This window comes from Dendropsophus ebraccatus, chromosome 1 (genome assembly GCF_027789765.1).
Source record: "Dendropsophus ebraccatus isolate aDenEbr1 chromosome 1, aDenEbr1.pat, whole genome shotgun sequence".
Lineage (NCBI taxonomy): Eukaryota > Metazoa > Chordata > Amphibia > Anura > Hylidae > Dendropsophus > Dendropsophus ebraccatus.
In genome coordinates, this window is record NC_091454.1 from 86,254,854 (window position 1) to 86,278,724 (window position 23,871).

General features: G+C 41.5%; 1 protein-coding gene across 1 annotated transcript in view; it reads left to right on the forward strand.

Annotated features, from left to right (window-relative positions):
- PLXNC1 (plexin C1) overlaps positions 1 to 21,366 on the forward strand; it is a 62,545-nt gene extending 41,179 nt beyond the window's left edge. The window contains exons 22-31 of the mRNA XM_069974253.1: positions 1,287 to 1,464; positions 2,152 to 2,255; positions 3,151 to 3,205; positions 5,898 to 5,932; positions 7,062 to 7,166; positions 12,406 to 12,569; positions 15,705 to 15,852; positions 16,174 to 16,314; positions 17,035 to 17,109; positions 20,319 to 21,366. Of these exons, the coding sequence (XP_069830354.1) occupies positions 1,287 to 1,464; positions 2,152 to 2,255; positions 3,151 to 3,205; positions 5,898 to 5,932; positions 7,062 to 7,166; positions 12,406 to 12,569; positions 15,705 to 15,852; positions 16,174 to 16,314; positions 17,035 to 17,109; positions 20,319 to 20,423 (1,110 nt within the window). The 3' untranslated portion in view covers positions 20,424 to 21,366. The remainder of the gene's footprint in view (positions 1 to 1,286; positions 1,465 to 2,151; positions 2,256 to 3,150; positions 3,206 to 5,897; positions 5,933 to 7,061; positions 7,167 to 12,405; positions 12,570 to 15,704; positions 15,853 to 16,173; positions 16,315 to 17,034; positions 17,110 to 20,318) is intronic.
- Positions 21,367 to 23,871: the final 2,505 nt, after the last annotated feature.

A 23,871-nucleotide genomic window follows, 5' to 3' on the forward strand; every position in this document is an offset into this window, starting at 1 on the left:
GCTCTGCACGGAATATGGTCGTCATTTGCATAGTATGAATGGAGCCTAACATTGTAAATAGATAAATTGTAAGACAGGTTATATGTATGAAACAATGACCAAATGCAATAGTGCCACTCTTAAAATATATATAATGTGTAGGCAGCAGGGAGTCAAAAAACTCCTGCAATATATGCACAATAAAAGCAACAATTTTAGCAATCACTTTAATGCTAAGCACTCAGCTGACCTATATAAAAGCCAAACAACAGCAAAAAAAGTTAAAAGTACACATACTAGTAGTGCTGTACCAAGCAAATAAACATTACTTTCACATTTGAATTGTGAGGCAACAACTCTAAAGGGCACCTAAAACACAAGACAGAATAAAAGTAATGTGGCTACCTAACACTGGTGAAACGTCTCCCAAGTCTGTATAGATCACAGTCGGTTCCTCTATATCCTCCAGTGGAGGTGGTAATGGGTTAAAGGGGTTATCCAGCATTTAACTTTTTTGTATATTACACATGTTATGCTTACCTCTCCGTGCTCCCCCGGTGTCCTGATGCGGCCTCTCCGATGTCCCCCACTGACTGCAGCTCCGCTACTTCCAAGATGAACTTGTCTCAGGAATGACAGCCTGCTCAGCCGATTAGCGGCCACATTGCTGTCCTATCTCAGCCAGTTGTTAGCTGAGCGGGCTATCATTCCTGAAACAAGTTTATCTTGAAAGTAGCGGAGCTGCAGTCGGCAGGGACACTGGCGACACCATGTCGGGACAACAGGGGACGGGCCGAGAGGTAAGCATAACATGTTTATTATGTTTACCAACTGCGTTGCAATATATAATAAAGACGAATCGATGGGCCTGATCGTTGTATCATTTGTGCAGTCTGGGAAACTGACACTACAGTTTGAAGATCACAAGCAGTAGAGTATACATCCGCACTGCTTGCGATCCAGCATCCAGGTCTTTCGGCTTTATCTTCAAGGCCTGCTCCTCCAGCTGTCAATCCTTCTGGAGAAGATACAGCCAGCAAGGATGAGAGACCTGCATGCCGGATCACAAGCAGTGCCTATGTAAGTATACACTGCTGCTTGTGATCTTTACACTGACAGCACACACACACACACACACTATCTATATATATATATATATATATATATATATATATGTATGTCAGTTTTCTTTTACCGTTCTCGGCCAAATAACCTTGTTTACACAGGAAGATGTGTGGCCGACACACCGTTTTTCTTTTGTGTTACATCACTCAATAAGTCATTAATGTAGTTTATGGTTATTTTAGGAGCTAAATGTCCATTTCCCTAAAACATCAGAACCAGACGGTGAAGATACGGAGCAGTGCCTCAACGTAACTGTATTGGATTGTGATACAGTAGGACAAGTAAAAGAGAAAATTCTTCAGACTTTCCAGACTAAAAAAGGATATTCTTTTGGACTTCCTCTTTGTGATATCATTTTAGGTAACATTTCAGTACATGTTTTACTGTAACTCACAGTCGTTTGTTTCTTTGTTTCTCCTTTTATATTAATAGTTTAGTTCAGTGTCACATAGGTGTTCAAGAGTTTATTCTTCTGCTAATTGAATAGACGACACAGTCTTCAAAATTGAAAGCCTATATAGCTTCCAATGATATCTATCTGTGAACTATTTTTGGATGTGTACAGCTTTACAGTTTTTGCATAATGTTTTCCATCTTGTGATTTTGCTGTTCCTAGACGTGTATCTAGAATAGAGACAGTCCCCTGCTGTATGGAGTTTGGGGACGCTCAAATCAGGGGGTCTCACTCCTAGTGACAATGCCGGGTATAATAGGAGGGGCACCACCAGTGCATCTACTGAAACTCTCTGACTATGCACATTTGATGTTTGTCTTTATTTTCACATATCTGAAACACGTAATAAATACCTTTGTTCACAGTGTATTTTGATTCCTAACACTTGTGCCATTAGAAGGCCATACTCCCTCAAGCACCTTGTTCACACTAATGCAAACCTGCAGAACAGCACTGAGAAAATTGTTTGCTTTGTTTCATGTACATATTGTACTGCCAGCTTAATTTCTATCAAACCTAAATGTAAAAAGACTGGTTATATTATTCACACTTGTGTAGTGTATTGTATTGTTCTGTTTTATTTCAACCAACAGAGCTTCACCATGGTCAGACCTTTAAAGAACTCTCAGACATAGATTCTTCTAATGTGATAATGGAACATGGTATGAGAAAGTTAAACACCATAAAACATTACCAGGTTAGTTCATATGGGAGTTTCATCCCTAACTTACTGTTTTCATCTAAGACATTGGAAAAAAAAAAAAAAAGAGAAAATTTAAACAGGCACAGACTCAACACTGTAACATAGTTAATAAGGCTGAAAGAAGACAAGAGTCCATCAAGTTCAACCTACAAAAACCCTTCTGTGTTGATCCAGGGGAAGGCAAAACCCCCCTATGAGGCAGATGCCAATTGCCCCATCACAGGGAGGAAAACTCCTTCCTGAGGCCAATCGCAATCAGAATAATCCCTGGATCAATGTTCTCTCACACGTACTCTAATGCCCATAACTTGTAATATTATATTTTTCAAGAAAAGCATCCAGACCTCCCTTGAACTTATTTAATGAATCAGCCATGACAACATCATGTGGTGGAGAGTTCCATAGTCTCACTGCTACAGTAAAGAATCCCCATCTGTGCTGATGGTGAAATCTTCTTTCCTCTCAATGTTAATGACAGCTGTTGTTTTGCAGCAATGACCGTTATTTCTCCAATTTTTTACATTGCGGGAACATAGCTATATTGTGCTCCACTGGTTTGGGGAACAATTTTCCTTTGTTGTTGTAGTCAGTTGGGGTCCCAACAGTCAGGCCCCCACCAATCAACTTGTTATGCCCTATAAACAATACCCCTTTAAGCACAACAAGTACATTGACATTGCCAGACATACATTTCTATATCTAGGGATCTCTTTATATTGAGCAATTATGCTCAAACTTTGTGATACATTCTACACTCAGGGACTGGATTGAGGATTGATCATATAGTATAGCTTCAGGATCAGATCTTATCCTGTGAGATAATCTGGGAATGCAGATTGAAAAAAGAAAACTAGTTATATGGACTAACTAATTTTACAATATTTTCTAGATTGATAATGGTGCCATAATCAACGTTGTTGTGAAAAAAAATGGTGATTCAGCAGGTAACATTCAGTTCAGTTTTTTTTTTCATATTACAGTCAATAGTATGTTGAAAAAAACTGGTACAATTTATTGGTATCAGAAAATTGTATTTAAATAAAACTATGACCCCAAGATATATAACTTATTAATGTAATGTTATTCTCCTTGACTCAGCATGTTTTTGCCTTAAAGGGGCATTCCAGCGATCCCATAAAAAAAACAATGCACAAAGAGCATATAGATGCCCTTACCAATCGCCCACTGTTTGTTTGACACCTTTCACGCTTGTCTACGCTGCTTCTAGCCCCAGCTTAAAACTTTTACAAATGATCCCAGTTTTACATCATGGCACTTTACATGTTACAGTTTGCCTGGTCAACAGATGAGACGGAGATCACACGACCTCTGTCTCAGAAGGGAGGGGGTGGACAGAGGAGTGGAGACAAAGTGGACCAGGCAGTGAGGATTTTCTGCAGCTTCAGGGAGTCAGCATTTAACACAGACAAACATCTCAATTCATGAAATAGAAACCTATTATAAACAAGCTTAGATTACACGGAACAGGGTTAACTCTTTCCTAATCAGAGTACCCCGTTAATTAGCCCTGATGAGAGGATGTATTGTCACTTAATTTTCTATGCGATAGAAAATCCCAGCTTCCATTTCTCCTGAGACAATACATCATCTTCTGTCTTAGAAGGATCCCCAAGGATCACCTCTGACCAGCCCCCCAGCCTACATCACCACCATCTCCCTGACACACACACACTATATATTTACTGCTGTCTGGTGTTGAATGATACCACAGGCAGGCAATGTACAGGAAAATAATAAGGTAGGTTGTAGGAGCTGGCCATCAGAGGATGGTGCGTTGTCTTGGAAGAGATGGAGGGATGTTTAATTGTAATCATTATTGGTCTCATACTATAGATATACAGTACATATGATATAATTATTTAGCTTAGAATATTTTCAAAAAGCTCATAAGCTCCCCTGGTAGGTTTTGGTGCCCTTAATATAGTATATGTTCTGCCAAAGTGAGCACCGGTTCCCCCAATATAGTACAATAAAGCAAACCATTCAGTTATTCAGACCATTAATCATTCTTAGTAAGCTCTCCTGCTCCCTCGGTGCAAGAAAAAGCCAGAACTTGACAAATACATGAGACAGTATAGAGGAACTAAACAACACTTGGGGTTGTTTAGTTCCTCTGTGCTGCCAGTGTAATGAGGAAGTCATAATGTTCCACTACTTGAGGTGCTGGACTACATGTTGTGTATTCTGTTATTTAGAAGTATATAAGAGGAAGTTCAAGTAGCATCAGTATATCCTGTGCATGTTTTTGCAAGCCTTCTTGTAATAATTGCTTCTTCCTGCATGTACTGTCTGATGTATCTTATATAATCTACTGCTGTATACATCAACAGATGGTGTAGAAATGGTTCGGAAAATCCATAGAATGATAATTCTAAGTATGTTATATAACATCCATTCAGTGTTGCCAGTGAGGTAGCGTGAAGACTTTGCCCAAGGTTATACTTTTCCAGATATGATATGCAGTGCATTGTGGCACTTACCCTATGCGATTTTATTTTTCAAACCTGGCAGAAAAATGCCATTAATGCTCCACTCTGCTATTCATATTAGATGTAGGTTTAGGGATAACCATCATTTTCTAACCTCAGAAAAAATGGCCAAGGACAGTAACTGGTTAACCACCGAATGCAAACTTACATGACAGTATGAAGACTTGATAAAGGAAGCCAAACAGGATATAACTACAGTCACAAGTTATGAAAAGGGTACGATAGCTTGGTAGATGACTGCAGCTTTGTACGGAGTACGGTAAACATTTTTTAATAGAGTCACTTTTTTGGAATGTCCTGAAATTAGCAAAACTCAAGAAAGAACACTATAAGGCTATGTTTGACGGGCATATCTTAGGACGGCTTGACTGTTGAGGCCAAATAGCGGCTGTTATTTGATGTGAAAACTATGTCCATCCAAATAGTTGGCCATGAAACGGCCAAAAAAGACAGTGGGAACATAGCCTCCATCTCCAAAGTGAAGCATATTACCACATTCATTTTGATTTAGGATTTTGAATGAGGATGGTAAATTTTTCCACCTTGCATAATTTCTTGAATAGAATGCAAACGATGCACCTTAGTTAGTTCATGATGTCGCTTCTGTGGTACATTGCAAGGAATCATGCAGTAATACATTGTAAGGCTATGTTCACCCTGCCATAAGCAACAACGGTCGTACTTTGTACGGTGTGGAACACTGCCTTTACTGCTATGGGATCCCGGCCAGAGCGTATACACATAGTATACGCTCCGGCCGGGATCCCATACGGTGCCGCAAAGAACTGACATGTCAGTTTTCTGCAGCCGCAATACAGTGAATTGCGGTTGCAGAAATACCTGTCAGTTCACACAATGAAGCAAGCGGCTCCGGCTTATGCGCCCTCATCAGAACACTGCGGCCGGAAAGATCATCCGGCCGGTACTTAAGTAATGATCTTTGCAGAGACCGGCCGTTCCGTGACCCGGACGGGTCACGGAACGGCCGGTCTCTCACGTAGTGGGAACATAGCCTAAAAATAGAAAATGTGATGTGATCAATCAGTGATCCAAATGTAATCTTTAGTAGCACAACAAAACCTCCAAACATTTACCTAATTCATGTCTTCTATGTATTTTTGTTCAGATATGGACTATTCCAAGGAACAATATTGTCATTTGGTAAGTGGAAACAATAGTATATGTAATGTTTGTCAGGCAAAAAACAAAACAAAAAAAAAAAAACAGCAACTTAAAAACAATTTCATTGCACCAGTGTAGAAATTACAACATGTGATTATGGTATCCTTTGGGGTGCGGTATTTACATATTTTTAGGTATGACATAAGCTGGTCTTACACATTTTATCCTTACAAGATTTTATCCTGTTCTTACTCTGTTTTGCTGTCAGAACACTTCCCAGGAAATCTCGGACATATAGCATTAGATTGCTTGACTCAAGGGAAAAATACATTTTTATTGCCCAATTGCTTTTTTACTTGGCTTGTTGCGAACTAATCCCTAACATGTACCACATATGTCTGAGAAACATTATTTAGCATAAATATAGCTGTACCGCTGTTGTTAACAATCGGTAAGGCCAGATTGAACATTAGAAGTCCAGCGGGGAAATTTTTTTTTTGTGCAGGCAGGGAATGGGGGGAACATAATAAAGAATGTATACTTACCCATCCATGCCCCCGTAATGCTGCATAACCACTCCTGGATCTCTGCCCATCTCCTGCAGATCCTGCTGCTGCAACATCTCGACGTGGCTAATGGATAAATCACTCAGCCACTCAGTGACTGGGGTGGGACACTGCTGCAGTCACTGACTGGCTGAGCGGGTAATCCATCTGCTGGGTCAGGAACTTTCATCAGTATCATGCAGTTGAGTTCCGTTGGCGGATCTGTGATCGATGATGCAGCGCTGCAGGAGCACAGGGATGGGTAAGTATGCTTTCGCAGTGTATGTTCCCCCCACCGCCTTATTTTGCTGGACTTAACCTTTAACCATCAGTTATGTCTTACCCTCACTCGGTTGTTTGGTTACTCACCTTGGTGCCTAGATGAATATAAATGTCAGAATTACTAATGTGAGACATAAACTGATGAGCTGGAAAGAAGTCACAAAAAATAAAAATACTGTAGATTCGACATATAGTCCAAAAGATAAAAAAAAAAAAAAAGGGCAATACTCTTATGGTTCTCCTAGGAATATCTTTAGGTGGTGTATTTGTTATATCACTTTTGGTGGAATACATATAAAGGTAAATGCTAAAGTTAAATGTCGAAAACTCTTACTTTCTAGGAAATGCCCGAATCTGAAGAAAATGAACTGCAAAATCCTGAAAACAAAGGCAAACACAAGTTTAAAGTAAAGGAAATATATCTTACAAAGCTGCTTTCTACAAAGGTATGATTTGAATATATAACGTATATAAAATATAAGTGAAATGGAGGGATCCTTTATTTAAGTATATCTTATAACTAGTACACCCATTATTCTACATTTGTAATATCATTGATATATTAATAAAACAAATCCTGAATTGGTCCTTGAGTTCTAATTTTGGAGATCATGGTTGAGCTACATTTAGGTAGAGGGAACCTATCATCATTTTCATGCTGCTTAAAGGAGATTTTTTTTTTTCTAAAGTATTGTATTGCCCCCCCCCCCCCAAAAAAAAGTTATACAAATCTCCAATATACAATTATTACGAGAAATGCTTATAAAGTGCTTTTTTTCCCTGCACTTACTACTGCATCAAGGCTTCACTTCCTGGATAAAATGGTGATGTCACGACCCGACTCCCAGAGCTGTGCGGGCTGTGGCTGTGGGGAGGATGATGGCAGGGGGACACTGAGGGACACAGAGCACTGGAGGGACACTGAGCATCCCCCTGCCATCATCCTCTCCAGCAGTCACAGCCCGCACATCTCTGGGAGTCGGGTTGTGACATCACCATTTTAACCAGAAAGTGAAGCCTTGACGCAGTAGTAAATGCAGGGAAAAAAGCACTTTGTAAGCATTTCCCGTAATAAGTGTATATTGGTAATTTGTATAACTTTTGGGGGCCAATACAATACATGAAACAAAGAGGGAAGTGTGAGATCAACTGCAAAATAGTGCCTAACGAGGTAAACCTGAAAAAACTCCTATACCCTAAGAGAAGAGAAGATAATAGACAAATAGCGGGGGATCATAAAAAATTTCACCACTTCTCCTTTAAGTCACAAGTTTTTGTAATCAATAAAGTGTTGGGGCAGGAGGAAGAAACTTGCGCGTCAGTTAGCATGAAAGTGATGACAGGTTCATTTTACCATAAACAAGATACAAAAATATAGTATACTTTGGTATATTCAGGATAACAGAGACGATTCTCAGGGATCACTATATGTACACAGAGCCCTGAGACTCCTAACAATACCTAGAATAAAGGGCCAAAATTGGTAGGTAAGACTATTTTGTTATAATAGAAGAGGAAACCAGTCTAGGACACTCTAATTTTTAGTAATTGGCAAAGGGCATTGATATGCAGCTCCTCATTACAATTTTACATTAAAAACAGCAATGCTTATCCATGTGCCTGACACAATTCTGCTATATGCAAGGAATGTGCTCATAGAAAATATACAGTCATGGCCAAAAGTTTTGAAAATGATATAAATATTAATTTTTACAAAGTCTACTGCTTCAGTTTTTAAAATGGCAATTTGCATATACTCCAGAATGTTATAAAGAGTGATCAGCTTAACAGCAATTACTTGCAATGTCAATATTTGACTATAAAATTAACTTTATCCCCCCAAAACACTTTTCAACATTATTGCAGCCCTGCCCTAAAAGGACCAGCTAACATCGTTTCAGTGATTGCTCCATTAACACAGGTGTGGGTGTTGATAAGATCAGGGCTGGAGATCAATCTGTCATGATTAAGTAAGAATGACACCACTGGACACTTTAAAAGAAGGGTGGTGCTTGGCATCATTGTTTCTCTTCTGTTAACCATGGTTAACTCTAAAGAAACATTTGCAGTCATCATTGCACTGCACAAAAATGGCCTAACAGGGAAGAGTATCACAGCTAGAAAGATTGCACCTCAGTCAACAATCTATCGCATCATCAAGAACTTCAAGGAGAGAGGTTCCATTGTTGCCAAAAAGGCTCCAGGGAGCCCAAGAAAGACCAGCAAGTGCCAGGATCGTCTCTTAAAAGTGTTTCAGCTGCGGGATCGGGCTACCAACAGTGCAAAGCTTGCTCAGGAATGGCAGCAGGCAGGTGTGAGTTCATCTGCACGCACTGTGAGGCGGAGACTCTTGTAGCAAGGCCTGGTCTCAAGTAGGGCAGCAAAGAAGCCACTTCTCTTGAGAAAAAACATCAGGGACAGATTGATATTCTGCAAAAGGTACAGGGAGTGGACTGCTGAGGACTGGGGTAAAGTCATTTTCTCTGATGAATCCCCTTTCCGATTGTTTGGGACATCTGGAAAACAGCTTATTCGGAGAAAACGAGGTGATCGCTACCACCAGTCTTGTCTCATGCCACCTGTAAAGCATCCTGAAACCATTCATGTGATGGGTTGCTTCTCAGCCAAGGGAATTGGCTCTCTCACAGTCTTGCCTAAAAACACAGCCATGAATAAAGAATGGTACCAGAATGTCCTCGAAGAGCAACTTCTCCCAACCGTCCAAGAGCAGTTTGGCAATCAACAATGCCTTTTCCAGCATGATGGAGCACCTTGCCATAAAGCAAAGGTGATAACTAAATGGCTCAGGGAACAAAACAGAGATTTGGGGTCCATGGCCTGGAAACTCCCCAGATCCTAATCTCATTGAAAACTTGTGGTCAATCATCAAGAGACGGGTGGACAAACAAAAACCCAACAAATTCTGACAAAATGCAAGCATTAATTGTTCAAGAATGGACTGCTATCAGTCAGGATTTGGTCCAGAAGTTGATTGAGAGCATTCCCAGGAGTATTGTGGAGGTCCTAAAGAAGAAGGGTCAACACAGCAAATATTGACTTGCTGCAGTAACTCATTCTAACTGTCAATATAAGCTTTTGTTACTCATAATATGATTGCAATTATATTTCTGTATGTGATAAAAACATCTGACAAACACACATAAAAACCAGAGGGCAGCAGATCATGTGAAAATATAATATTTGTGTCATTCTCAAAACTTTTGGCCATGACTGTATTATAACAGAAGGTCTAAGACAAGTATAAAGAAAGTTGTCAAAATGATGAATAAGCTTTCTATTTAGACAGGAAGTGGGTAGATACGTAAGGACATACTGTCAGCTCCTTACTGTCGCTGACCTCCCTACTAGTACAAACACAGCCAATGGAGGAAAAAAAACAACATTTCAGCATGTTGGTTTCTTTTTGTACTTACAGGAAGCAACTACTCATCATAGGAGAGAAAGGGGGGCAGATCACACGTTTCCATATAGCCTGTTATAGTTTGTATGCTGCAACCTATAACTACATTATATAACAGGATTATTTATCCCCTAACTCATGCAAGGATTGCTGGACAGGCTGCTGGACAGGATCCCTCAGTTATGATGCAATAGCAGATTACTCTGCATACACGGGTCAATTACCATTAGGCTGTTTAAGTTTGAAAGGTTGGTAAAGTAGCGTAAACTCAGGAAAGCTGCAGCAAAATATACCACCAGATGTTCTGGTTACATTTTGCACCAGTTTTGTTAAGAAAAATAAATAGTCAAACAAAATATGAATGGTTATGGAATTATCTCTGGTGCTTTATGGTTGTGGAATTATGTGTAAACTTTATTGAAAGCTATATATAGGGAATAACAATGCATAAATACATATTATTCCAAGATTCCAATGGACATCATAAAAGAAAAGCAAGAAATTAGAGATGGGCGAACTTATAGATGCACGAACCTGAACTATTAGCATTGGCATATCAAATTCTCTGCATTTGACTCCTGATGGTTGGAAAAGACGGAGGTGTGGTGGTGCCCCGGGTGTAATGTTATGTCGGTGGTTGAACTATAGCTCAGCCAGTTATAGTTCTGTTGTTACGCCAGTGCTAACTCAGCACACAGGTGTGATGGTATACCTGCTTTTAGTTTTTTTGGCTAGCTATATTGGTCCTTGAGTGCTAATTTTGGAGGTCATGGGTGAGCTACATTTAGGTAAAGGCAACCTATCATTCTCATGCTGCTTAAAGGAGAAGTCAGGTGAAAATTTTTATTAAAGTATTGTATTGCCCCCCAAAAGTTATACAAATCACCAATATAAACTGGTTACGGGAAATACAGGAAATAATGCCGGAACTTGTAAAAAGAGATACGTGAAGAAGAAATACTTGAGAGAATACTTGTGCCCGTGTTTCAACCTTTGTAGCTATAAACCACCTTCTGCCCCGCAGTGTTGGGTTACCCATCCTATGAGGGTGACACAAGCCCCAGTCTTGGTTACTTAAGTTGAGCAAAGTGTCCAAGCGTGTCCCGGTGTAACCTGCGTTGCAAGATAGAGTATGTAGGCCTTGATTTAGGATACCCCCTGCACTGTATAAAGAGGTTTGCAGCGTGGGTTGAGGTGTTCTCTTACTTGTCCTCCTTAAGTGTTTAGCACTGCATCTTGACTAAAGTGTAACTTTAGGAAAGAAAGTCTCTGTGTTCTCCATACGTGTGTCAACTACCACAGCTGGTCTGTCTCAAACAGGGAACCTAGCAGAGCGTGTATAGAAGAGAATAGACATAGGTAGGGAGAAAAGAATCTCTCATTGGTGCACAGAATCACAAAATCACAACAGTAACCCTTGAATGACTACAGCTGTGCAATAAACAAAATAATACATAGTGAGATCTTGTGGTAAAATCTGAGAGTACAACTTCATTACCACTTTATTCTATGGTACAGGGCTTTTACAGGTGCCCATACTAGAAACACCAGTGGTGGGAAACCCCAAAGGCAGCCTGAGGACTGGCTGGAAAACATGAATACAGACTATGGCTATATCCATGTTTTCTAGGCAGTCCTAAGACTGCATTCATTATCTCCGGCCACCTATAGTCAAATCCTAAGTGTTTGGGGGTTTGCAAACCCAACCTTACTCCTAAGTTCGCTCATCTCTACAACATATGATTCCCCCCAGTCTCCCCCATATTACCACCTGCTCTGACTCAAGAAATTATTATTTAAAGGGGAACTATCAGCAGGTTAGATGAATCTAACCTGCTGATATGTCCCTACTGCACAGGAGATGCTGAGGAGGAAGGTAAGTCTTCCTCCTTGACGCTGTTCCAGTGCAGTTAGTCTTTTGCTCTATGGTCCGGTGAGATCGTTAGGAGCACAGGGCACCCGTTAGACGCACTGCCCAGTCTCATAGCACCGATCCACCCCTGGCCACGCTGCCCCTTTCTAATGATAATGAATGGAGTTGGCCTGCCGAGGGCAGGCCGGATCGGCACTATGGGGGGAGGCAGTGCTTCTAACAGTCTCAACAGACTGTGGAGCACACGACTAGCTGCACCGGAACAGCGCAGAGGAGGAAGGTAAGAGACATACCTTCCTTCTCTGTGTCTCCTGTGCAATAGGTACATATCAGCATGTTAGATTTGTCTAACCTGCTGATAATTCCCACCTAACCATTTGATCTCTTTCAGGTCGCTGTACATTCTGCAGTAGAAAAGCTATTTAAAAGTATTTGGACAGTTCCACAAAAGAAGCCTCCAATAGCGATAAAATACTTCTTTGATTTACTGGATGCCCAGACAAATATAAGAAAAATTACAGATCCAGATGTTGTACACATTTGGAAGACAAATAGGTATTTATTCTTTGACTTAACATGTAATAGCAAGTTGTTAAATTTGATTTCTAGATTGTCATAAATGTTGTGAATTCTACAGAAATCTACAGGAAGCAACTGCAGCAGATATGACATATCTAATATCAAAAGCAAAATGTATACTGTTTGTTAAGGTGCAACAAACCACTGCTTATACAGGGTTAGCAAAATTAAACTTCTTCAAATAGAGGATGTTCTGTTACTCTTTTCTTCAGCCTTTGGTTTTTGGGAAAGGACACTGTTTCAGAAGACATATTGGATATCTAAAGTGAAATTGGTACAGCTACAGTGCCACCTATTGTTGAGTTTTTGAACAAAAAAGTATTTAAAGGGAACCAATTAACATTTTCTGAGGGGCTAATTGTTAATGGCCTCTCTGCCTGTCAATCATCCCCGCAAAGCATGCTGACAGGCAGAGAGCCATGACTAGTCACAGAGTTGCCTCCTATGCCTCATGTTCAGGAATAAAAAATGTTTTTCATGGCTATAAAGCCACTGCTGATATGGTAAGGAGCTGTGCAGGGGGTGTATTGGCTGCAGCTGGGAGCTATATCAGCACAACCATGCTGATTGGTTCCCTTTAATAAATGGCGAGTGCTCGCTGCCTGGTTTTTGTCTCATTTGGCCATCCAGAACCCTCTAAGTTAGAAAGTAATATCTCTAACCTTGTTTATCAGTAGCTTAACTTATAGCAATGCATTGCCTCGCTAGTCACAGAGTGTTGGCTACTTGCAGTGGACTAGTTGTACAAATTCCTCATATGATGGAAAACACTGTGCAGGGCTAATGGTGACAAACTACTGGTCATATACAGTAACAACTACATCCCAGGTATTACTAGAAGGGAACTGCATATATATGGTTCATGTGACGTGCGGCTGCAGTCATGATACTGGAGATATCCATAGATTCTCACTCTGTGGAGTATTGTGTTTAGTGAGAAGCTGAATACAGATGATAGGCGGGGCAGGGAAAGCCAACATGTAAGCAATGTCCCCCGACAGAACTATTACTCCATTCTTTCCTTATAACATCCTCCCCTCCATCTTACCTCATGCTGTCTCTATTTACTAACCACTTAATTTACCATAACCTGACACTCTCCTCTTCCTGTTACCACATACACCCTCACGATTAGAGTGACTGCAGAATTTTTCTGGTTTGCAGTACCTAACAATGTAATGCCAGCTTAATATAAAGAATACAAAGCAGCACTTCAAATCTCTCTCTTTTAGCTACTAACAAGACTCCCTGCATCATAATTCAGTTTGATGCAGTGAGATCCCAAATGTCTATAGCTGTACACTACTGAACTGACATAGCTGTCTTTAAAAGGACAACTCCCGCGCTAAGGAAAAAAACCAATCAGAAACCTAGCTTTTATACTTATTATCCCTCTTGAGCTGTCACTGTTTGAATTTCCCACCGTCTGTGTACCTTCTGATTTCTAGTCTTGTTCTTCATTTCTTCCTTGCTTCCTGGTTTCAGCTTCCCATGATGCACTTTGGCTGCTGTGACAAGCCAGCCCCCTGCTGTGACACTGCAAGTGCCTGCCCCTCCATTCACTACAACTACCATCATACACTAAACATGACCCCCTCTCTCGCTCTCTTCAGTCAGGCTGCTCTATACACACACTGAAGCTGCACACACATACTTTCACTTCACTGTAGTGTACATTCTGCAGGATTAGGTCAGGGCAGCAGGGGAGAGATAAGACAGGGTCTGTGTAGCTGACATGCCGGGAGTGAGGAGAAAGATAAGCAAGTGACATGACTCACTCACTCACTGAGTCCACTCGGCAGCAGGAGGGAGTATGGGGGAGGGGGTCCTGTAGCTGGTTATGTGCCGGGAGTCAGTCACGAGTCATTATTGAGTTGCAGATTGTCAGATGGCTTACAGTTGCTCAGCCAATGGGAGCTGAGCAAGCTGAGTCACCTGACCAGGCAGGGGAGGGGGAGGCTGGTGTAACAGGACCTAGACCAGCCCTCCTGCTGATGACACATCGTCACTAGAAGGAGCTGATAGAGGAGCCTGGTGACAACAGTAATTAGGTATGAAGAAGTTTCTTACACTTCCTGGTAGGGGGTTGAGGGGGGAAAAGATAGGGAAGGAGGACAGACAAGTGATTGAAGTATATTACAGTGTTATATAACTTTGTAATGTGCTTCAATTACTGGAAAAAAGTTTTTCATAGGAGTTGTCCTTTAAAGCGTATGTACCATGAGGTACATTCACTTTAATATGGCGCCTGCACGGGGAAGTCATGCTGCAGTCTGCTTTTTTTCCGTGGCTCGGTTCCCATGTACTGTGTTGCTCTATCCACGGGTACCAGGCTGGGGCAGAAGCACTGGAGGGGGGCTGGCCTGCCCTGCCCACAGTGGGGTGAAAACCCAGCCCCTTTATGACACGGCTCCATTGATTCTACCCGGATACCGGGCCGTGGTTCAAAAAATGGTCCGAGGCACTGGCTTCCCCACGCCGGCCCCGTTCTATACGTGGGTCATATTAAAGGGAATGTACCTGATTGACAGTTGACTGCCTATACACAGCATGGATAAATAACTGCCAATCAGTACCTGGTGGGCACAGTTTTCTGCTTCATATGAATATTGAGGACTGCTGGGCCCATGCTTATAATGGAGAGGGCTACTTATTGTCCATGTTATTCAGGAGGATATCTCCGAATCAGCCGCACAGAACAATGCAGGTGATACATCATTCTGTTCAACTTCTCTGTCACTAGTTTATGCTATCCTTAGATAGGACAGCATAAACCTACTGACAGAGTCTCTTCAAAGTGATACTGTCTCCCCCCCCCCCCCCCACACCACCACGACCACCACCTTACACTCAATTCATTTCATGGGAGGACAGTGTCTCCTAGGTGGGGCTTCATGGAATTTGGGCTCCATCACCCTAAATCTTGCCCTTAGTCATACATATGACACACAGACCACTGTAGGACACTAAACTGGTCCTTAAAATGGTGCCGTCAACAGAATTACATATTGGAGGTTCTGTTGATCTGTTAAGCACTGCCCATTTGAGCTTTTCTTTGTTTTGACTAAAAAAACTTCCTATAAATCTTATTCCTATTCTTCTCGTTCTTAGCCTTCCTCTGCGATTCTGGATTAATATATTGAAAAATCCACAATTTGTATTGGACATTAAAAAGACTGTTCTTTTGGACATTTGCTTGTCCGTAATTGCCCAGGCTTTCATGGATGGATTTTCTCTTGCAGAACATCAACTAGGGAAGGTAATGTATATTAACGTTTTCATGACCAATAATGTTTCTCTATAGGACTCCATGCCTAGTATCCAATGTTACATTAAAAATCACCAGTCAGGATCAACATGTTAAGTTACCTTGTCCAGCCAGCCACTTACTCAAATATTACAAGTTATCACAAAGGCCATTAAAAGAGTTATCTAAGATTAGAAAAACAAAACTGCTTTCTTCCAGAAACAGCTTCACTCCAGTGGTGATCATGACAAACATTATGGCATCTGTTGTGATAACCTGAGCCATGTCACACAACATAACAGATCTTTATGTATTACATTTCTCTATTCACAGTCAGCTCCAACTAACAAACTCCTTTATGCAAAAGACATCTCTTTGTTCAAAGAAGACGTTAAGGCTTACTATAAAGAAATCCGAGATGCTCCTCCATTGTCCTCCACTGAGTTGACTGACTTCTTGACTTCAGAATCAAAGGTAATAAGTGAAACAATTATCTGCATATTGTTATCCCTTAGTTTAGTATTATACGATTAGAACTAGAAAAACATAGCTCAGATGTGTAAAATGCAATATACGTACTGTGTAGTAAAGAAATATGTTGTAGTATCGGGTTTTCCCAAAAATAAGAGGGTGCCTTATACGTCTTATTTCTCACCCCCCCCCCCCCCATTACTACCCTGGGTTGGGGCTCTCACAACAAACTCCTCTCCTCTTTACTGCTCAACGCTTGTGAAGTTACCTATCACCAGCGTCTTATGTGTTAAAAGAGATCAGTAAGGCCATTATATTTATTCTACTGGAATTCAGTGATCATTGCACCGGCACCTACACATACCGGCTACATACTCCTTGGGTTAATTTCTCCTTTCTGTGGGTAGCGGTACCGACAGTCTGGGTGAGTCATCTCCCCACTCTGGACCACTGCGACAAGAGCCCAAGGGACCCATCACAACCCGGCAGGTAACTGACCATTGGGGAACAGTATAGCCAGCCACCACTAAAAGCAGGTATACCATCCCATCGGTGTGCTGAACTAGCACTGGCGTCACAGCACTTCCATCACTGGCTAGGCTGTACTACGCTAGCAACCCCCATAGAAGTGGCGTCACCGCTATCACCTCAGTGTCTGACTGGTAGCACCTCCACTAGAGGTTCACCACAAATGATACTGAAATGTTTTTTTCTACTTTTCAGAAACATGGTCATGAATTTAAAGAGGATGTGGCAGTAAAGGAACTTTTCAAGTACATTGAGAAGTACTTTAATGTGGTATGTAGACAATACTTCATGTTTATAATCATCAGAGATGAGCAAAGCCAAGCAAGCAGCATTTGATTACCGGTGGCTGAAAAAGTTGAATGCAGCCCTAAGCCATAGCATGTATCCATATTTTTCAGGACTTCCTTGGGATACATCCAACTTCTTGAGCCATCGGCGTCAGACAAACCTGAGGGTTTGTCTGAACAACATAAACATACAAGTCAACTAAAATGTTACAAATCATACAAAATTTTGGGCCCCTCTACTAACCTATGCATACCTGTTACCCAATTAGACTATATACCATTAATGACCATTTCTTAAAAGGGTACTCCGGGGGGGGGGGGTTTGGGGGGGGGCACTTTTTCGCTGGGACCGGGGAGAAGGTGGCTGAGGGAAAAGACGTCCACTCAACTCCCCCTTCTAGCAGTGGGTCCCGCATCGCGGCGCTCCGTTGCCCGGGTTCCTGGCTGCTTCCTGGTGTCTGACGCGGGCCCGAGACGTGACATCTCAGGTCCGCTCAGCCAGTTAGTGACAGAGGCGGGATCCGTTTCAAGTCCGCGTATCGCCTCGGGTCCACGTCAGACACCAGGAAGCGGCGGGGAACCAAGGACCGGAGCGTCGCGATGTGGGACCTGCCGCTGGAACTGGGGAGGTGAGTGGACATCTTTTCCCTCAGCCACCTCCTCCCCGGTCCCAGCGAAAAAGTGCCCCCCCCCGCTGGAGTACCCCTTTAATAATGAGCTAGTTGGTAACTGTGCTGTAGCAACACAGGTGCAGATGAGACAAGTGATGAATAGAAAAGATCCTGCCTGGTGGTGTTCCTAATGATGAGGAGGGTGGGGAGGAAGAAAGAAGAGGCATCGCAGACCTGGGGCACGGACACTCTAGGCCACAGCAGTTTGACTCAGTTGCTATAGATTAAAAGATAATTTTTTGCTTTAACTAAGGCACCGGGCGCATTTTAAAAGACACGACTGGTAAGGATTTACTCACATCAAACAGATGGTACTAATAGTGGGTGGGTGGAAACAGTCACCTCAAAGCATGATAACTATAACAAAAAAAAAAAAAAAAATTTATGTGAATTCAACATGCTTTATACAGTTTAAAGTTTCATACCCCACTGACCTAATTTTCACTCGCCTCTCAATAAATCCTGCACACCCAAGGATGCCGTGCGGCTGCCGCAGTTGTCTACAGTAGGTCCTAACTGCCATAACTTCTAACTACAAATGCAGAGGCCATGACAGGCAGCTTCCATGACACAGCAGGGACCATAATGGTGACAGGTAGGTGAGAAGTAATTAAAGGGGAATTCCAGGTAGAGGTAAAAAAATAAAAATAAACTAGCTGCAGAAGCATATAGCATTGCTTACCTGTCTAACCCAGTTTTGAAACTACTGAAATCCATTTGGGGGGTCTTTGTTCTGTATTGTGTGGCTGTGCTTCCTTGGTAAACTGTTGTACACAGTACTACAGGTTCCAGAATGCATTGCTTTCCCTCAGCTGTTCATTACAGTCCTCCACCCCGCACATTCCCCACCCAAATCTTTTGCAGAACATCTAGGCTGTGTTCACACATAGCGGTTTCATTGTGTTACTGAATTATTTGCAGGAATTTATCATTTCATTGTGTTCCCACCCACGTAGCACCGTTACTTCCTGTAACAATGATATTGGAATAAAGTAAAGAACTTTTTGAATTTATTTTTTTTTCTTTTCATCTCCACGCACATAATATGATCAAGCATCTTTTATCTTTGAGGTTGAGCCCACAATAAGGACTTTATGATATTATTTTACATGGGACACTGTTTATGCCTTGTTTTTTGTCTAGGTGGGATTGGCAGTGCTGGTTCTGTGCTGTTTAGCATCATGTAATTGTGTCCTCTGTGCTGTTTAGCATAATTTTTGTGAAGACGCTGCCGTACTGCAGTGAAACAATGAAAATGTGTAAACACAGCCCTAATTTCACTGCACACTTCTGCACAATCAGTAAAATCAGTGCAGCAGCTGCTTCTGGCTGGTCACAGATGGTGAATCACTCAGTGGATTGGGGGATCCAGCCAAACCTTCTATGAGATCATGCACTACCCCCTGTCTGCATCATCAGCATGTCCTCAGCAAACACACACAATGTAAGACAGATGCATGAAATCTTTATCTTCTAAGGGGGGATAGCAGAAGGAGACAATGTGGATTGGCACAGAGGCCAGTTTTCTTCACTTCCTGGATTTCAATCAGCTACCAGTGTGGCAGAACCGTACAGATATGGTAATACATTATATAGACACATCTATATAACTTTTATTGTACTTTTAATAGAAAACAAGTTCTCCTTATATGGAGTTACCCTTTAAAACATATTTCTTTACAATCAACACTATTAACAGAAAACATTGGGAGGAATTTATCAATATATGAATACGTCCGGCACAGACTGCCAAAATTGTTACCCAAACCAACAGACTGCCAAAATTGTTACCCAAACCAAATGAATACAGAGGGGGCATGGCCTCTGCATGCACAACATTTTTTACATATTACTGAAATATGTAGTAGTACACACAGTAAATCAGGCATACATGTAAATGATTACAGCTGTGGCCTGATTGGACACTGGTTCTAAGTGGCTACTTTCATGTTGTGTTTGCCCAGTAGACTAACTGAGAGGTGGCAAATCATTGGACTGAAAGAAGGTAGGTAGTCTCAAAGACTTGCCCACTATCTAGATGGTTCTGACCATAAGGGCACACACACAGGGAATAGGCTCCATATGGCTGTTGATCTTATGACAGACCCTATGCATTTCCTTTCCCTCTTATCCTCAGTGACACAGCCATGTACTGCAACAAGTATCATGCATTGGCTTTGATTCTATAGGGCACCAGTAAGGGCATATCCAGTATCGGGTCAAAACTATACGAGTCCATGGTAGTTTACACAAGACATTGCCAAGTCAAATCACCTGCTCTTCTCTTTAAATTAGGCATTTTCCCTTTAAATATTCAGCAGTAATATTAAACAATGGCTTGAAGAATATAAATGGACATCTTATCTATGACCTGATATCAGAGGGTTTACAATTACAGATGAACGGTCAATGCTGGAAGACAAAATACTGAAAGTATGACTGAATAGGCAGTGGCTTCTTGGTGGTAACAAGGTAATATCATGGGTTATGATACTTACTGTTTTTACAATCTCTATTTCAGATTGTAAGCACCCTAGAAAAGGAGACAGGATTTGACTCTGAGCTGAGGCAGCTACAGCAACTGAAAAAGATACTGGAAGACAAAAATAAATGTGCGTGGGAATAGTGATGCAGCAAGTACATGCAGCATTGAACCACAAATCTACAAGGACAACAGCTTGGACTTCATAGAACACACATCCTTCCAATATGAATGCTGCTTTTGTGTAGCCACTTTCTCCAATAAGTTTAATGGAGCGCCAGCCACATTTGGGCCTAACCCTCTCTAGTAAAATCCATGGGATTTAGGAAAGGAGATGAACACTGCTCTGGGCTGGTGGGCAGGAAGTGTGTCTTATTGTGGCATTATTTAGGGTATAGGAATTACTTAAAACATCTTTGCTGCTGTAATAAGGATTTGAAGCAACCTGGTATGAAACTGATCCAATACTTGGACTTAATAGATTGCAGCAGAGATCTCAGAGCTGGCCCTGCTTATAATGCCTGTTACATTATTGCATAGAACAGAAATATCTTGGCCTGTCACCTCAGCTTAAATATTTAAAGAGCTATATAGAAGGCTTAATTTTCTAAAGAATCCTTATGGCTGCCATTAAAATGGTAATAAGGAATATAAATGTAAGGTTTTTTTTTTTTTAACTTTGTGTAATAGCATAAAAGGCTACACTATGGAGTGTGGAGAAGGTGGCACTAATGTATATACGGTAAATGTGACATTCAGAAAATTACCATATTTTTGGGACTATAAGATGCATACCTGGTTTTAAGGCCTCTTTCACATGGTTGTAAGTGCTTTGCAGACTGAAAGACCTGTGTGCATTGCTCCATAAAAATCAATAGGCTCCATACCGTACATAACTACAGACAGTATATAGATACATATGAAGAAGGCCTTAGACAGGAGAAAAATGGAAAATAATTTTCCATACTGATTGCAATTTCCCTGGTGGTCTAGGAAGTCATTATCTGTGTTATTGTGGTATCAAAGGGGTGTGAAAGTGAAAGGGGTGTGTTATTGTGGTATCAAGGGGTGTGGAAGTGAAAGGGGTTGGCTACTTTATTGTTAAAAGTTAGGTGTACAGTATTAGTAAGTGTACTTAAATTACTGACAGAAACTCACTGTGTGCCTCTTAGACCTAAAGTCAGGCTCCCCTCCTCCAGGCTGTGCTGCCCAGCTCTGCTCATAGGCATATACAGGCTCAGTGGTGGACACTGGGGGTGGGGTATGATCACATGCTCCTCCATGTCGGCCATCTTATGAACAGAATCACCACAGAGCATGGCAGCCCAGCCTGGAGGAGGGGAGTCTGATTTTAGCCCTATTAGGTACACAGGGAGCTGCTGTCAGTATATACTGTGAGTACACTTACTAATACTGTACATTGAGCAACTATACTATAGAGTGGCCAACCCCTTTAAGGGAAAGAACAGCGGTAATATTCTCCAGGATGTTGTAAGTCTTTAAACACTTTTTTTTTTTTTACGTAACAAAAGGCTTGCCCAGGTCATTTCCTGCACAACTAGTTGTCTCTCTCCCTGCATTTGAAGGTATAAGAAAGATTTATGTCAGTCTATATCTGTCAGATATCCAGCAGACTGGAGAGAATACGTACATTAAAGGCATAAGTAGCCTCCGTTCTCAAAATGATACCATAAATACTGAACTGCTATAAAACTACAATCTGACCAGGATCCATTTTGGAGACATTCTAGGATTGAGCATTCTGGTGCAGGGACACAGAGAAAACAAGCTCGGCTATCAGTGCTGTTGAAGCAGTCAGGGGGTCTAGCGCTGCTGGGCTCCTGACTGCTGAGTAATACAACACAGGGACTATAGCATGATTTCTTCTTACAGTCTAAAACTATGATAAATGGAGTTATGTGTTTTGTGATTTTAAAATGCATTTTTGCCAAGTATATTTGTGAATAATAAAATATTCCTATGTTTTTTTTTTTTACATCACACAATGTTTTAATTTTAGACACCTAGTAGAGGAATAATTCACTAATAAAAGGCTTACATTTATACATATCATAAAGTGTCCTCATTTGTTTATCTCTTTCTTTACCTCTTAATGACCAGCAATATGCATTATGACAACAGTCATTAAAGGAGAAGTCCGGCGAAAATTTTATTAAAGTATTGTATTGCCCTCCAAAAGTTATACAAATTACCAATATACACTTATTACAGGAGATGCTTATAAAAGTGCTTTTTCCCTGCACTTACTACTGCATCAAGGCTTCACTTCCTGGATAAAATGGTGATGTCACGACCCGACTCCCATAGCTGTGCGGGCTGTGGCTGCTAGAGAGGATGATGGCAGAGGGATGCTCAGTGTTCATCCAGTGCCCCGTGTCTGTCAGTGTCCCCCTGCCATCATCCAGCAGCCACAGCCTGAACAGCTATGGGAGTCGGGTCGTGACATCACCATGTTATCCAGGAAGTGAAGCCTTGATGCAGTAGTAAGTGCAGGGTTAAAAGCACTTTAAAAGCATTTACCGTAATAAGTGTATATTGGTGATTTGTATAACTTTTGGTTGGGCAATACAATATTTAAATACAAATTTTTGCTGGAGTTCTCCTTTAAGGGCACCCACGTTAGGTTGCCAGCAGGCCTAGAATAAGGCAACGCGGGTCTCCTGTGCAGGGATTGCAGGAGCTTGGCTGTCAATATGCAGTCAGACCTAGTAGATTAATACTTTTCATGCCAGATAACGACATATGTGATGTCAAGAAATTAGTAATACATTACCTACAAAAATATTTATATGTGGAGAATCCATCTTTTTCCAACACCCAAAGAGGAGCGGCACAGGGCGAAGCAGACTCCAAAGCCTGCAGCCTGATAGGCAGAATGCAGATAGGAATGGAGCACTGCCTGATTTTGGAAGCCAAAGCCAGGAATGGATTTGAGAAGTGGAGCAATTTCAGTCCTTTCCTTTATGACCTGTTCTCTGCTTATAGTGTGTGAGCTCTTAAAGGGAATGTGTTAGCTGCAATTCAAGTTCCAAAGGGGGGAAGGGGGGGGAGGGAGAGAGAGACGCACAGAGAGAGAGAGAGACGCACAGAGAGAGAGAGAGAGAGAGAGAGAGAGAGAGAGAGAGAGAGAGAGAGAGAGAGACAATGGAAGCATAGATGGCTATATTAAAGGTACAATGTGTCTCTTTGACTTAAGTTATAAAACAGTGTCGGCTGTTTGGAACACCAGTTACAGCTGACCGATTCCCTTTAAGGCATGAAGATAGCAGCATTTCATCAAATGCAACAGGTATAGCACAAATATAGATATGAATAGCAGTAAGAAGATAAAGTTTTACGTAGAATTAACATTTCTGTTGGCGTAGGTCTAGGCAGGCTGAGGCGTTAAATAAGTGAATCAAAGAAGAGAGAGTTCATCTCGAAGACGATCCTCAGTTGTGCAACATACAACAGCATATGGGATCTATGACTGACAAACACAACTCTTAGGGCTAATGCACACGTCCATAAAATTCTGTCCGTATATGGACGGCGTTCTAAGGACTGGACCTTTGCAGTTCTCAGATCTTTG